General features: G+C 63.3%; 2 protein-coding genes across 4 annotated transcripts; one reads left to right on the top strand and one right to left on the bottom strand.

Moving 5' to 3' along the window:
• Positions 1–712: 712 nt before the first annotated feature.
• ZDHHC12 (zinc finger DHHC-type palmitoyltransferase 12) lies at positions 713–3,552 on the top strand. Of its 2 annotated transcripts, none has more exons than XM_037495462.2 (5): positions 713–845; positions 1,891–2,027; positions 2,298–2,375; positions 2,578–2,744; positions 2,890–3,552. In XM_037495462.2, the coding sequence occupies exons 1-5, from the start codon at positions 746–748 to the stop codon at positions 3,209–3,211; spliced, it is 804 nt and encodes a 267-aa protein (XP_037351359.1). In that variant the 5' UTR covers positions 713–745; the 3' UTR covers positions 3,212–3,552. The 2 variants fall into 2 exon arrangements, with proteins under 2 accessions (XP_037351359.1, XP_037351360.1); XM_037495463.2 differs by having other exon boundaries at positions 735–845; positions 2,912–3,152.
• Positions 3,433–13,389, bottom strand: PKN3 (protein kinase N3). 2 transcript variants are annotated; one of them, XM_037495459.2, is made up of 22 exons: positions 12,849–13,389; positions 11,863–12,103; positions 11,558–11,703; positions 10,948–11,059; positions 10,748–10,875; positions 10,388–10,571; positions 9,044–9,190; positions 8,855–8,964; positions 8,602–8,745; positions 8,142–8,217; positions 7,891–8,059; positions 7,630–7,732; positions 7,434–7,501; positions 7,113–7,176; positions 6,865–6,956; positions 6,066–6,242; positions 5,381–5,443; positions 5,171–5,247; positions 4,614–4,756; positions 4,427–4,534; positions 4,212–4,292; positions 3,434–3,950 (listed from the first exon to the last, which is right to left on the bottom strand). In XM_037495459.2, exons 1-22 carry the CDS (start codon positions 12,861–12,863, stop codon positions 3,738–3,740), a joined length of 2,661 nt encoding a protein of 886 aa, XP_037351356.1. In that variant the 5' UTR covers positions 12,864–13,389; the 3' UTR covers positions 3,434–3,737. The 2 variants fall into 2 exon arrangements, with proteins under 2 accessions (XP_037351355.1, XP_037351356.1); XM_037495458.1 differs by having other exon boundaries at positions 3,433–3,950; positions 10,748–11,059.
• Positions 13,390–13,904: the final 515 nt, after the last annotated feature.

Here is a 13,904-nt window from a genome sequence, read left to right on the forward strand (position 1 = left end):
TGCTTAGAGCCAGGAGACCAGCAGCCCCGCGCTGGACACTCTATTTCTTTCATTGAATCCTCCTTACCCCTTCGGTGGGGAGTGTGAGCATCTCTCCACTGCACAGACAGAAGCCAGAGCTCGGCGTGCGTGGGTGGCCTGCCCAAGCTCACACCGGTAATGCGGGTCCTTCTCCCACCCCAGCTGGGCCCCCTTAACCAGCATCTGCACCCAGACCTCCACGCCTCCCCTTCGCAACAGCTGAGCACGGACTGCAAGGAGGGAGGGGAGGCACCACGGAGCCGCCTCGGGCGCGCCTGCCCCTCCGTCCGCACAGCCTCGAATCCTGCCACCTCCCGAGACTCGCATCAGGCCCAAACAACATTCACCTGGGCCTTCCAAACGCCCCGGGAACCGCACGCATGCGCGACGCTGGGGGTTCGGGACGGGGGTTGGGGGGCCGCGGGAGCTCAGCAGGGCGGGGTGACGACAGCGCCCGCTTTCCAAACTTACCTGGCGGGTGGGGACCCGGCGGGGGCGGGGGCAGGTGCCGGCCGCGCGCGCGTCGGCCCCGCCCTCAGCCTTTTCAGGCACCTGTTGGCTCGAGGGCCTACTCGGCCGCCGCTGCCATCCAATAGGCAGCCTCGCTGGCCCACGCTGGCCCCGCCCACAGCCGGGCCCGCCAATCCCCGCGCGGCCGCGGCCCCGCTCCCTCGGAGGGCCCGCCCCCCGGGCGCTGCTTCCGGGTGGGCCCGGGGCCGAGGCGATGGCGCCCTGGGCGCTCCTCAGCCCGGGGGTCCTCGTGCGCTCCGGGCACACCGTGCTGACCTGGGGGATCACGCTGGTGCTCTTCCTGCACGATACCGGTGAGCCGCACCCCGCGCGACCCCGGGCCCCCGACCCCACGGGGCTCCCGGACCTTTGGGGTTCACTGGTCCCCTGCGGAGCCCCAGGGATCCCGAGCGCCGAAGGATCCCTGACGCCCCACAGGCGCCTCCCACCCGCCATTCCAAGAGCCACCTGCTTTCCGCCTAAGACCCAGCTGATCCCGAGTTAATGACATCTCCCTGCACCCCAATACTCCGTCCATCCCATGCCCACTAAACCCAGCGACCAGCGGAGCCCCATGTCCCCTGATCCCAGTCTCCCCTCCTTAGGATTTCAGAGATCAACTAGATCAACCTGGGCTCCTAGCTGCCCACCTCCAGGCTCCCCACCCTCAGGCTGGAGAACACCCTGTTGGGGAGCCACCTGACCCCTGCCTTCCCATCCTTGCTTCTTGCCTGTTGGCACCCTGCACCTGCCCTGCACCTGCCCAGCCCCTGCGCCCCTCGGCCCTTCCCCTCCTCACCTGCCACGGGCTGCCTCAGTCAGGCTCTCACCCTCCCTCACTACCACTCACGAAGCCCCTAACTCCCTGCCCTTCCTCTGCCCCTGGGCGGCCCATCTCATTTTCCTCCCCAGCCCTCAAGCTTCCTCCACTGCCTTCACCCTTTAAGACAGCTCTGCTTCCCACCCCCCCTACCCCGCCCTCCTCAGACTCTCCTCTCCCCAAAAGCCTTAGTCACCTCAGTGGAGGGCTGGACCCCCCAGCCCTGGCTCCCCTCATTATTCCACTGCATCATTGGAACCTGTGGCCCGAGCTCCTGGTGCCGGCAGAGAGCTGTCCAGCGGGGGGCGGGGTGGGGGGACTTTCAGAAACAGATCTGACCCTGTAACCTTCTGGGCTCTATCACCCTGTGGATAAGAGCGCAGGTGAACTACTTTTCCTGATACTGTTGCACCCTGAACAGTGGCCACTCATCAGACGCCATCTCCAGGCCTTCACCTCAGCCATTGTAGCTGCACCCACGCCCGCACCCCCGTTGGGCTCTGGCCCTGGCCTCACTGTCCTCTTCTCGGCCCCTACAGCACTGCGGCAGTGGGAAGAACAAGGGGAGCTGCTCCCGCCCCTCACCTTCCTGCTGCTCGTGCTGGGCTCCCTGCTGCTCTACCTGGCCGTGTCGCTCATGGACCCAGGCTATGTGAACATCCAGCCCCAGCCCCAGGTAACCAGAGGGCTCCTGGGTGCCTGCACTGCCTCTCACCAATGGGGGACCCAAGCCACAATAAGGGTGTCATGCCAGGCTCTGTGCTGAGGAATTTCCCGGGGCAGCCCAGTGAATTCTCTTGCAGCCCTAGAACTTGATCCTCCAATGAAGAGATGGCATGGACCGCGACACCCACAGCCAGGATAAGCTGGGCCCCCAAAATAGGCACACCAGTGCCATCTGCCTCTCTAGGGGGCCCCATCTTAGACCCTGCTCTCCAAATTTCAGGAGGAGGTCAAGGAGGAGCAGACGGCCATGGTTCCTCAGGCCGTCCCTCTTCGGCGCTGCAGACACTGCCTGGTGCTGGTGGGTGATGCCAGGACCCCCATGGGAGGGGTTGGGGCAAGGTTGACACTTCCTGGGTTCCTCCTGCCCTGGTGCCTTGGCCTCACCCCTGCTCCAGGAAGGCCTCCCAGATTCAGGCCTTGACCGCGTGCCCTCCTCCCCGCCCCCCACCGTCGGATCCACTGGGAACCAGTGTGAGCCCCGACCCGCTCTGTGCCCACAGCAGCCCCTGCGGGCCCGGCACTGCCGTGAATGCCGCCGCTGCGTCCGCCGCTATGACCACCACTGCCCCTGGATGGAGAACTGCGTGGGGGAGCGCAACCACCCGCTCTTCATGGCCTACCTGGCGCTGCAGCTGGTGGTGCTCCTGTGGGGGCTGTACCTGGCATGGTGGGTCTCACCCCTCTGTGGGGGTGGAGGGTGGGCAGCCTGCACCCACAGGTGCAGCAGAGCCAGGGCTTTAACCCCTTTTCCCCAATGCCCTTCCCTGCGGCCCCTGCCCTGTCTGGGTTCCCACCCCTGTCGTGTCCTGTAGGTCTGGCCTCCGGTTCTTCCAGCCCTGGGGGCTGTGGCTGCGGTCTGTCGGGCTCCTGTTCGCCACCTTCCTGCTGCTGTTGCTCTTCTCGTTGGTGGCCGGCCTGCTCCTGGCCTCACATCTCTACCTGGTGGCCAGCAACACCACCACCTGGGAGTTCATCTCCTCACACCGCATTGCCTACCTCCGCCAGCGCCCCGGCAACCCCTTTGACCGTGGCCTGATCCGAAACCTCGCCCACTTCTTCTGCGGGTGGCCTTCAGGGTCCTGGGAGACCCTCTGGGCCGAGGAGGAAGAGGAAGGCAGCACCCAGGCAGCTTAGGGGCGCTGGAGGTGGCACTGCCACCTTGTGCCTGAAAACCAGAGGGTGCGCCCAGCCTGGAGCTCCCCACTTTGGGCCCGCTCTACCGGGCCTAGGAGCAGAGCAGTGAGAGAGGCCCCTGCCTCAGTGGGTGGGACCACCCTCCAAAGAAAGAAGGGGAGGAGGAAGATGTGTAGGGGTTTTGGACATAAACCAGCCGGGCTTTTGAGACAGCCCCCCGCTCAAGCCAGGCTGCCTCCAGTGCGGTTTTATAAATTTAATAACCCACAAAGCAAGTCAAGTATTAAAAAACACAACCAAACCACTCCTTGCTGTGCCCCCCTTTCTGGTCCGGGTCTCTCTGGGGTATGTGGGGGAGACTGCCCAAGGGCTGAGAGAAGCCCACGACCAGTGCCCCACAGCTGCCTCCACAGGCTCATAAATACCAGGCAAGACCTGGGCCTCCAGGGCAGGGTGCTGGGGCAGGCAAACGGCGCCTCTCTCTGTCCGGGGAGCAGAGGCTTGGGGGCAGAGGCTGGGAGGGTTCTCAGGGCTCCAGGAATCGCTCTGACACGAAGTCGAAGTCCCGGAAGGCGGCCTGTTGGCGGGTTGTGAGGTGGCTGCGGGGCTCGGGCGGCGTCAGGGTGGGCGGCAGCCCGGTGAACTCGCCCTCGAAGTAGCGCAGGTCTGTAGGGCCGCAGACAGTGGGCACGAAGGGCGGCTGGACGGCGCGGGCCAGCAGGGCCTGCCAGTCGGTGGCCTGGGGGCGAGAGCAGAGATGCCAGAGACGACAGAAGGGAGCCCAGCTGGTCACCGCACACCTCCCTCAGGCCGGCTCCAGCCCACCCAGACACTACACACCTCCCCCAGGCCGGCTCCAGCCCCCCAGTCACTGCACACCTCCCCCAGGCCGGCTCCAGCCCACCCCGTCACTGCACACCTCCCCCAGGCCGGCTCCAGCCCACCCAGTCAGTGCACACCTCCCCCAGGCCGGCTCCAGCCACCGTGCCCCGGAGCTCACCCTGAAGAAGGGCTGTGTCTTGATCTCCTCGGCATCCCGCTCGCCCGCCCCCAAGCGCTTCTCCGGGCACTTCTGGAGGAGCTGGCAGGAGGACAGGTGCTCCCTTAGGGTGCTTGGTCCCAGGCATGTCCGCCTCCCCGGCACCCCATGGGCGGTGGCAGGGGCCCATGAGCTATGGGCAACTCCAGCCCAGCCCCGGACCCTGCAGTAAGCACCTTCTGGATCAGCTCGAGCCCTTGCAGCGACAGAAAGTGGGGGTACGGTGCGTCTGCGTTGACGATGCAGTCAAACACCTCCTCCTCTGTGTCCCCTGGGAATGGGCACTGTGGGAGGGGGGCCTCAGTCTGGGGCCCAGGCCACCCACCCCACCTCGAAGCCCAACAGCGCCAGTCCAGCACTCACCTCGCCCACCAGCATCTCATAGAGCAGCACGCCCAGCCCCCACCAGTCCACTGCCCTCGTGTAGGCCTCCTGGGTCAGCACCTCCGGGGCCAGAAACTCCGGGGTGCCGCAGAAGGTGCTTGTCCGGTCCCCAAAGCCGATCCCTGCAAACCAACATCCCCACCCACGCTGGCTCAGTGTCTTGTCCACAAAAACCTCTGCGGTAGGAAGAATCAACGGCCAATCCTTCTCACCCCTTGGACGGAAGCCCGTGCCAAGCCCTGCCTGTACCCTCACTGCTGGGAAGGATTTCATGCCATCTGACTGGAGAGGAAGCTGAGTCTCAGCCAGGCTCACATGTCAAGGTCACGCAGAAAGCAGCCCGAGCATAGGCCCGGCCTCTGGTCAAGGGCAAACTGGGGCTCTTGAATAAGAGCTTCTAAGGCAGGGAAGGAATAGCCGCTGTGTTCCCCTGGGGTGAAGGCTGGGACAGGAATATCCCCTAGGAGGTGCCACCTCCCAGCTGGCCTAGCCTGGTTGAGTAAGGCGGACACCAGCTCCGGGGAAGGAGGACCCACCTTCCTTACAAAGCCCAAAGTCTGCGATCTTCAGGAAGCCCTGGGCATCCAGCAGGAGATTATCCAGTTTAAGGTCCCTGGGCGGGAGAGGGAAGGGGTAGTGGGGGGAGGGAAGGTCCAGGAGACTGAGGAAGACCTAGGCCCAGCAGACAGCAGGCCCTGCCCCAAGCAGCCCCTGCCCCACTCCCCCAGCAACTCGAGGCAAGTTACCTGTAAATGATCTTCTTTTCATGTAAGAACTGCAGCCCCAAGAGCACACAGGACAGGTAGAACCTGGAGGGGTGCATGGGGAGGGGTGGTTCAGGCCCAGGACAGCAGGGACAGGGCAGGAGACAAGGATGGCCATGGCCTGGGGAACCCTGGATATCCTGGCCAGAGTCAGAGTCAGATGTGGACCAGAGACGGGGACGAGACCCCTGTCTGGGTGGGGTAAAGTCCTCCAGCCCCACGGTCATCCAAGGTTACTGCCAGTCCTTTCTAGATGATGGCCAGTGTACTCACACCTCATTCTCAGCAGCCTGCTGCTGATACTCGTCGTGCCTATTTTTCAAATGAGGATTTGAGACTCCAAGGAAGTGACCCCGTGTCAGGGTCACACCGCTAGTGGCCAAGCTGATAGGTGAACCCAGACTCCGGAGCCCATACTCTGGAAACAGCAACTCCAGCTGCAGGCCGCTCATGTTCACAGGTCCCTGTGCCTGGCAATTTATAAATGTTTTGCTCATCTAGGCGACAAGTCTATGAAATGGCTATTATTAGCCCAAATTGCAGCTACATAAACTGAGGCCCAAGGGGGCAAATGCTGTGAGCACTGATACCCAGGATCTGAATCAAGGCCCCCTGACTCCACACCCTTTGTGATGGGCAGGAGGAGGACAGGCAGGCGGGAACCCACCGGGCCTGGGGCTCTGGGAAGACGTCCTCATGGATATGCATCATGAGGTCACCGCCGGGCGCGAACTCAGTCACAAAGCAGGCGTGGCTGGAGGTCTGGAAACAGGCCAAGAGGGACAGCAGGAAGGGGTGCCCAGTGCAGCCCACAGCTTCCAGGATCCGCTTCTCACAGTACAGGCTGCAGGGGAAAGCAAGGAAACCAGGAAAGCACTCCTGGTTCACTGGTCCCGCAGGCCAAGTGCCAGGCAGGGAGAGCCATGGTTTTGATGTGTCCGGGGTTCTCAAGGGTCAGTGAACCTGACCATGACCCTTGTCCCAATTTTTTAAAAGATGTATTTATGTATGCATACAAGTGCTGGGGTGCAGGCCAGAGGTGCGGGGAGTGAGAGGATTCACCAGAGACAGAGCGGGGAACAGAACAGGCAGACTGACTGAAATACACTGCTGAGGGGAGCAGCAGGGAGACAGGAGAGGTGGGCTGTGCCATATGGGTAGCTCCCTGGCCGGGAATTGAGCTTGTGCTGCTGCAGTGGCTGCAGATAGCTTCATAGTGCTGAGACTTAACCCCTTGCGCCACCAGGGAGGCCTCTCATCCCCATTTTACACATGAGGAAACACGTGCAGAGAAGTAACCTGCCCAGAACACCGTAATTAACTGCAGGGGCTAAAAAAAGAACCCAGGACTGGCTGGCCCCATGGGGGCACCTCCTCAAAGCCCCAAGAGTATTCAGGTGCCCTCCATCGCCCACAGTCCAGGCAGCATCGGGTGCCCAGAGCCCCCCAGTGGATCCAGCACACACCTCTCTATCTCATCCCGGCTCAGCACCTCTTGCTTCTTCAGTGCTTTGATGGCATAGTATTTCCCTGTGCCCTTGAACTGGACCAGGAGGACCTGGGGACCAGAGAGGCTGGGCTGTAGGTGGGCATTTCAGGGGAGCCTTCACTTCCCCCACCCACTAGCCCACAGGTGAGTGGGTCAGTGTCCTCCTAGCTAAGGTGCCGGGGCCTGCCCACTCCCTCCAGCACCCCCTCCCTCCTTAGCCACTACCTTCCCAAAGTGCCCTCGACCCAGCACAGCCAAGCAACGGAAGTCCTGGAGCCGAGGGGCTTTCCTGCAAGAGAGAGAGGGTGAGCAAGCACCCGGGACAAGGGCTGGGCCTCTACCAAGAGCCGCTCCGACCCTCCAAGCCCAGTCCTGCCACTCTGCTGATGGTGGAAGGGGCTGGAGAGCCTGGTGTCGGCGTCACGGCTGGAGCTCAGGAACAGGGGCTCAGGAGCCAAGCCCTACGCGAGTCAGGGACTGTGCCACTGGAGCCCCAGGGTGGTGTGTGACAGATGTACAAACACCAGGGTGAGGTTGATTGGATACCTGGTGGCTGCGGCTGGTGGAGACGACCCAAGGCGAGTCCTTGGCTCCATGTGGGGGCGTTTGGTGCGCTGCAAGGGCAGGGGGCTCAGGACAGAGCAGGAATCCCCTCCCTCTTTCCCTACAGCCCTGCCACCCCCACACAGGCACCTCAGGGCCCCACCACATCCCTGACCAACCCAGGAGGCTCCCCCCACACCGGTATCTCTTCAGGGGTTGGCTCTGGAGGCAGGTAGAGTCGTGGGGGCTTGGGTGGGGGTCTCGCCCCTTCTCCTAAGGGGGTCTTCTTGGGCTGGAGGTTACTGTGGTGAGGAAAAAACACAAGGCCGAATACAGGCAGATGGGGGGATGGACATACAGCCATGGAAGACAGACAGCTCAGAGGGGGAGCAACAGAGATGGGGGCACTGCCCAGAGGCGGTCTCCACAGGCAAGCAGCCTGGAGCCAGGGCGCTCCTACCTGGGAGAGGCAGAGTCAGTGGCCCCCCGGCGTGTGGCTGGCGTCTGGGGGCACCCTTTGGGGGGGCTGATGGTGCTTGGAGAGCTGCAAGGAGGTAGCAGGCTCATGACCAAGCGCCCCCAGGCTGCCATGCTGAGGTTCATCTGGGAAGCCCTCAGGAAGTCCTGACCTGGGGTCAAAGAGGGCTCAGTGCAGGGACCCCAGACGGCCCCAGGCCTGCTCCCTACACCGCAGCCCTCGCCCCTGCACACCTCTGCGTTTAGAGAAAATGCGTTTCTGCCTCTGTAGCCGGGGCCTTCTCTCAATGACTGGGTCACAGAAGGTCACCTGTGGGGGCAGGGGGCAGGGCTTGAAGACCAATCCCTCCTACCCATCCGCCACGGGCCCTCGTAGGTCTCCAGAATCCCAGCCGAAGCCCCCAGTGTCAACGGATGCCAGAGCCAGAAAGGCCCAGAGAGATGGATTCAATGTCCTCGTTGGGACCACAGGAGGCAACAGGCCCAGAGGAGAGCTGTGTGTCCAGGGTCACCAGTCTGAGTCTCAGAGGGACTGGGAATACTTCATTCTTGGAGACCTCTTCCCTCCGGGCCTCAGTTTCTACCCCTCTGCATGAGGGGGTGGGGCTGGGGGGATGTCACACAGTTTCAAAGGCCCTTCCAAGCCCCATGGGGCCCAGAGCCTGAGAGGTCAGAAGGCAGGGTCAGCAGGTACCTGGGCAAAGAGCAGCCCCTGGGGCACCAGGCTGAGGGAGAGCTGGTGACAGGCATTGTCCAGGAAGTCCTCCAGCCGCAGGAAGGCCACACCACATAGCTGCCGCCAGTCCCGCCAATGCACCCCAATCTCCAGCTCTCGGGCCTGCATCAGGGAGGCAGGGTGAGGGGCAGGCCATGGCACCAGCCCCTGCCCGGGGAGCCTTCCACCTGGTGGCCTGGGTCACTCCTGACCACACAAGGGCCAGCCTCACCCTCTCCAGGGGGACAATAAAAGTCTGGTCCCAGGACTGTTTGGCAACCGGTCCCCAACCTGTCTGGCCCACGACACGATTATCCACCTTCAGCACGGCCAGCACCTCACCTGCAGGGACAAAGCAGGACTCAGGGCAGGCCAGGAGTAGAGGCCCTCCCCTCAAAGGCCCCAGCAACCTCCTACTCACAGGCCAGCTCGCCTTGGCCCCGCTGCTGCTTGACCCTGCCCCGAAGCCAGCCCTGGGTGGGGTTCCCGGCCAGCGCGGCCACAGGTGACCGTCCGGGCACAGCTGTCAGCAGCTGCTCACAGCCTAGGAGGTGGACCTGCAGGGTCCCTGTGGGGGAACAAGGGGAAGGGGATGGCGTCAGGTGTCATCCTCCCACTGCCACTACCCATGTCCTCCTGGGCCCTCAGGAATCCTGCCTGGCTCCTGGCAGTGGCTGAACCCAGCCACCACCCATGTTAGGCCTTGGTAGCCACCTGCCACCCCCAGGACACATCCACTGGCCTTCCACCTTGCACTTGGGGCAACAGGGACACATGGATCTCAGCCAGGCTGCCTGTTGCCACAGAACATGACTACATGCTGCTCCAGGCTCGGGGTACAGGGAGCAACAAGGCAGGAACCAGAACTTGGGGCAGGAAGTCTGGCTGCCCATCCTGTCTCACCACCTCCCTGGGCCTCCCCTCCCCAGCTCTGCTCCCCTCCTGCAATGGCGGCAAAGCAAGTCTTGCCAATCAAGGGCATTCATTTTTAGTCACTCCAGTTATGGCCTTCAAAGGATGGAGGAAGCTGTAGCACTAGCAGCTCCTGAGGACAAGCTGGCCATATGAGCACCATTTAGGAAGTCCAGGCCTGGAAGTTACACTCATATAAGCAATGACAACCCTCAGGGTAGGAAGAAAATCTTAGGAAGACCAACTGGGATGTTCCTTAAGGAACTAGGATATTTAACTGGAATATGGGGTTGCCCCAAGTTGCTGACTTGGGGCATTTTAATAATTTGTCACTCCTGACTTCCCCCATTTGTCTACCTGGTCAACTCCCAGAGGTCCTCAAAGCCAAGCTCAGATACCAGCTCTTCCAGGAAGAACTCCTTGATTCCCCAAGGCCAGGTGAGGAAGTCCACCCAGCCCCTGCATGTCCCCTTCTCAGTTTTGTTCACAAGGGGCTGTCTGCCCTGCTCAGTCCCAGACTTTCTAGTTGTGTCCCAGGAGGGGAGCTCAGGCCTTCCCAGATCATTTGTTGATGGCAATTCAGCTGCTGCTGCAAGGAGAGAGCTCCAGACCCCCCAGGGCTCCCCAACACTCATTCTGTAAGCATTGCCATGGTTACTCATTTAAACAGCAGCTCCATTGATGCCAACACTGTGCTTACTTCACGAGTGACCACTGAATTGTCACTGCAACCCTCTGAACTAACTGCCAACTTCATCCCCATTTTAGAGATGGATACACTGAGGTTCAGAGATGTCAGTTGCCCCAGGTTACAAGCCGGTGGGTGGTGAAGCTAGGACTAGAACTCGGCTACCTGTCAGGGCAGTGGGCTTCACAAGTGCCCCTGAAGGCTGGGGGTTCCCAGACGCCACAGTCCGAAGCTCCTGGGCCACTCTGCCTCGCAGGGGATGGGCAGGGGGCAGTCCCTCCAGCAGCTGCTCCAAGGCCAGCCGCAGGAGGTCCAGTTTCTGGGAGGACTCCTGGAGCTGGGCCTGGGCCTGCAGAGGGTACATGGGCCAGGTAGGCAGCAGCTCAGGCTACCTGGAGACCCCCACAATGAGGTCCAGACACAATGCGCCCCGTTTCCTCCCTGCCACCCACATGGCTAGTCCATGTCCATGCAGAGGGTGGTGTGGGAACAAGGAGAACTTCAGGGAGGGAGCCAGGGCCTGACCTCGGCCAGTGCCTTCCGGTCCTGGGCCCGCCGGCCACCCAGCAGCTTCACCACGTTCTTGGCCCCCTCGGCCACGGCAGCCTCGATGTGGAGTCGATGCCGCAGCTCTTCCACCAGCAGCTCCGGACCTAGGAGGAAGGAGTCAGCCCCCAGACCCAGGTCCTGCTCAGGCGGCCCAGCCTTGCCTCCCAGGGCCTCACCTGGCTCTGGGGACCCACTGGCCTCCAGGCTGCTGATCTTCATGCGCAGCAGGGCCACCTTCAGCTGACTGTCCCGCAGCATCTGCTGGGCAGCTGCCAGGAGCTTCCTCTCCTATGGGGGAGTGGCCCACGCTCCATCAGACCAGGTCAGGCCGGCCCCCCCTCAGACCCAGGCTGAAACCATACCCGCCTCGGAAGGGCAGACACTAGAGACTCCCCTTCCCTCTCACACCAGCACCGGCGGAGGTCCAGCCTCCCCCATCAGATCAGGCCGAGGCCAAGGCCCCCTCGCCTCAGCTCAGGGCCCTGGGGAAGTTGCTCACGTTTGAGCACCCCACATTGTGCGGGGGGGTTGGAACTAGAGCTGGACCGGGCCCCGCCATTTGGTGGATGTTGGACCCCGTTCTTAGACTAAGGGTCAGAGCCACCCCTTCAGCACCAAGCAGCTGTGATTTGGGCGGTGCCTTGCCCGGCAGATGAAGGCTTACAGCTGTGTCTCCCTTGGGGTCAAGGGCTGGGGTGCAGTGCCCTATCAGGATAGGGGCTGGGGCAGCACCTCCCCTAATAAGCTGAGAGCCCATCTCCCCCTGCTAGTTCTCAGGGGCCTTACCTTGGGGGTGCCACTGGCATACGTGTGGGTCATGTTCTCAGCCCCCTGCTTCACTTTAAGCTCCACCTGCAGCTGCCTCTGTAGAGCCTCCAGCTGCCGGGCCCTGGGCTGCTCTGCTGACGGGGGTGCTCCTGAAGCCACAGGTTCTGTGGACACGGAGGGTGGAGATGTGAGCCCCTCACCCTGAGTAGAGTGCCCTCCCATGGTCTAGCTCATCCCATGCCCTCCTGGGCAGAGGCGACCAGAGGGGAGAGTTGAGGCTGGGGCCGGGGGGCTGTCCCAGGTGATGCAGAGCCCCCACTCACCCCTGGCCACGGGCCCGGGGCTGGGCAGCAGGACGCGGGCGTGCAGCTCCCGCAGCTCGCCGTGCAGCTGCTCCAGCCGGCGGTTGGAGGAGCGCAGCAGCTGCTGCACGTGGCCCAGGTGGCGGCGGTCGGTGGCCACCCGCCGCAGGTTCTCCACACCCTCCTTGATTTTCAGCTCCTTCTGGATGGCACGACGGATTGCCTCCTTCTCGTCCTCTGGGGGCCGCTGCTCAGGCCCAGGCTGTGAACGGCAGAGGAGTCACTCTGCCCATTCTGGGGTCACCAGCCTCAGCTCACCACAGGCAGAGGGGAGGGAGTATAGACGGCACCCACAACTGACCAGAGGGCAGGTGTTCCCAAATCAGACGGAGGCCCCAGGCTAGTTCTCTGGCCAGGGCTCAGGCCTTAGAGGCCCTGGGGAAGTTGCTCACGTTTGGGCAGTGCGGCTGGGGGCCAGGGCCCAGTCAGGAGCTCTGCATACATTGACCTGTCGGTCCTCGCAGCCACCCCATGAGATGGATAGGGTTATTAACCCCATTTCACATATGAGGAAACTGAGGCAGGAAGTTAGGTAACCTGCCCAACACAGGCGCGGCCACTGTCTCTTGGACCCAGCCTCTCCACCCAGCCATGCTCCTCCTGGCCGCCTGAAGTCTGGGATCCAAGTTAAGAGCGGGGGCAGAAGCTCAGGCTGAGAAGGGATCTCCAAGGTCCCAGAGTCAGGGCAGCTGGAGCAGGAGGAAGCAGGGCCTCTGGGGACAAAGCAAAGGCACAGAGAAGCGCTGGGGGTGGGGTCACTCCGCACTGGCTCCTGGGAGAAAGCAGAAGGCTCTTGCTTCTCTACTCCAGGTTGGAGCAAGGAAAGGAGAAAGCCTTCCCAGAGGCGAACACTTCAAGCCAAACGATGCCAAAGCTGACCTCAGCTCAGGGTAACCCATGATGCCCCCCACCCCGTGCCGGGAACTCTTACAGGGCCTTCGCCTTACCTCTCTGCTCGCCATCTCCTGAGCCCAGTGGAAGGGTGGCCACTCCAGCCTCAGGGACCCCCACCCCCCAGGCCTCGGCTGGGCTGGCTGGCCTGCTTGTCAGAGGGCAGGGGTGGGGCTCAGGAAATCCTCTGACGGCCCTAGGCAAGAGGGCCAGAGCCAAGGCCTGAGCAAACAAAGATCCCATGGAGCTGGGGGCCTGGCCACCGGGGTCCTGAGTCACCCAGCTGCCTCTCCAGGGCGGAGGTTCACAGGAAGTTGGAAAAAGTGTACAAGTCACTGCTGCAAGAGGTGGAGGGCCCTCGCAGGAAGGGGGGCAGCCCTGCAGGGTGCCTAAGCCGTGAGGTGGGGGCACTGAAGGTGTCAGGTCTGGGACACCTCACCCTGAGCACCCCCTGGCCTTTCCTGGCTGGAGTCCTGCCCAGCACATGGCCTCTCCCTTTCTGCTCTGCTGCTGGGACCCCAAGTAGTGCACAAAAGCCCCACACCCACTGCTCTAGGCTGGGGGGCCACCTCGCCCTCCCCAGTGAGGGGCACAGCAGCCTTGCCCCCCCCCCCGCGCCCACAGAGGCATCCCTGCCAGATCTGGCAGGAACCCGCCCCCCCCCGCCCCCCCCCCCCCCCCCCCCCCCCCCCCCCCCGCCTTTGGGGCTGGAACCCTCCGGGCATCCGAGGCTCCCGCCCGCGGGGCGCGGGGCCAGGCCCTCCCTCTCGCAGCAGCACGACGAGCTTCGGGAAGGACCCCCACGGGTGAGCGAGGTTGGCCCTTCTCCCGCGCGCACTTTTGCCCGGCCCCGCCCTCCCCGAAGCGCCCCTCGGCCTTCCCGGCCCCTCCCGCCCGCCCAGCGCCCCACCTGGGGGAGCCCAGCTCAGGCGACTGGGACCCTCCCCGGCGCCCCGACTGCAGCTGGAGCCGCGCGCGGCTGGCCCGCCCGGGGCGCGCCGTTTCTGGGGCTCTCCGGGGGCGTTTGCAGGCGGGCAGCGCGACTTACCGCTCGGCTCGGGTCTGCCCGGGGGCGCGTCGCGGGGCCCCGGGCCGGGCCTGGGAAGGGGCCC

The sequence above is a fragment of the Talpa occidentalis genome, unplaced genomic scaffold (assembly GCF_014898055.3).
Source record: "Talpa occidentalis isolate TD23 unplaced genomic scaffold, MPIMG_talOcc4v2.1 talOcc4.7, whole genome shotgun sequence".
In the NCBI taxonomy this organism is placed as follows: Eukaryota; Metazoa; Chordata; class Mammalia; order Eulipotyphla; family Talpidae; genus Talpa; species Talpa occidentalis.

Excerpts from the sequence above, each read along its gene's own strand:
- ZDHHC12 (XM_037495462.2), top strand. The coding sequence starts at position 746 with ATGGCGCCCTGGGCGCTCCTCAGCCCGGGGGTCCTCGTGCGCTCCGGG. Across the intron at positions 2,376-2,577 it reads GCAGACACTGCCTGGTGCTG|CAGCCCCTGCGGGCCCGGCA; the intron begins GTGGGTGATGCC and ends CTGTGCCCACAG. Across the intron at positions 2,745-2,889 it reads TGGGGGCTGTACCTGGCATG|GTCTGGCCTCCGGTTCTTCC; the intron begins GTGGGTCTCACC and ends CGTGTCCTGTAG.
- PKN3 (XM_037495458.1), bottom strand. Across the intron at positions 6,243-6,864 it reads AGCCGGGATGAGATAGAGAG|CCTGTACTGTGAGAAGCGGA; the intron begins GTGTGTGCTGGA and ends TTTCCCCTGCAG. Across the intron at positions 5,248-5,380 it reads GAAAAGAAGATCATTTACAG|GGACCTTAAACTGGATAATC; the intron begins GTAACTTGCCTC and ends TCTCCCGCCCAG.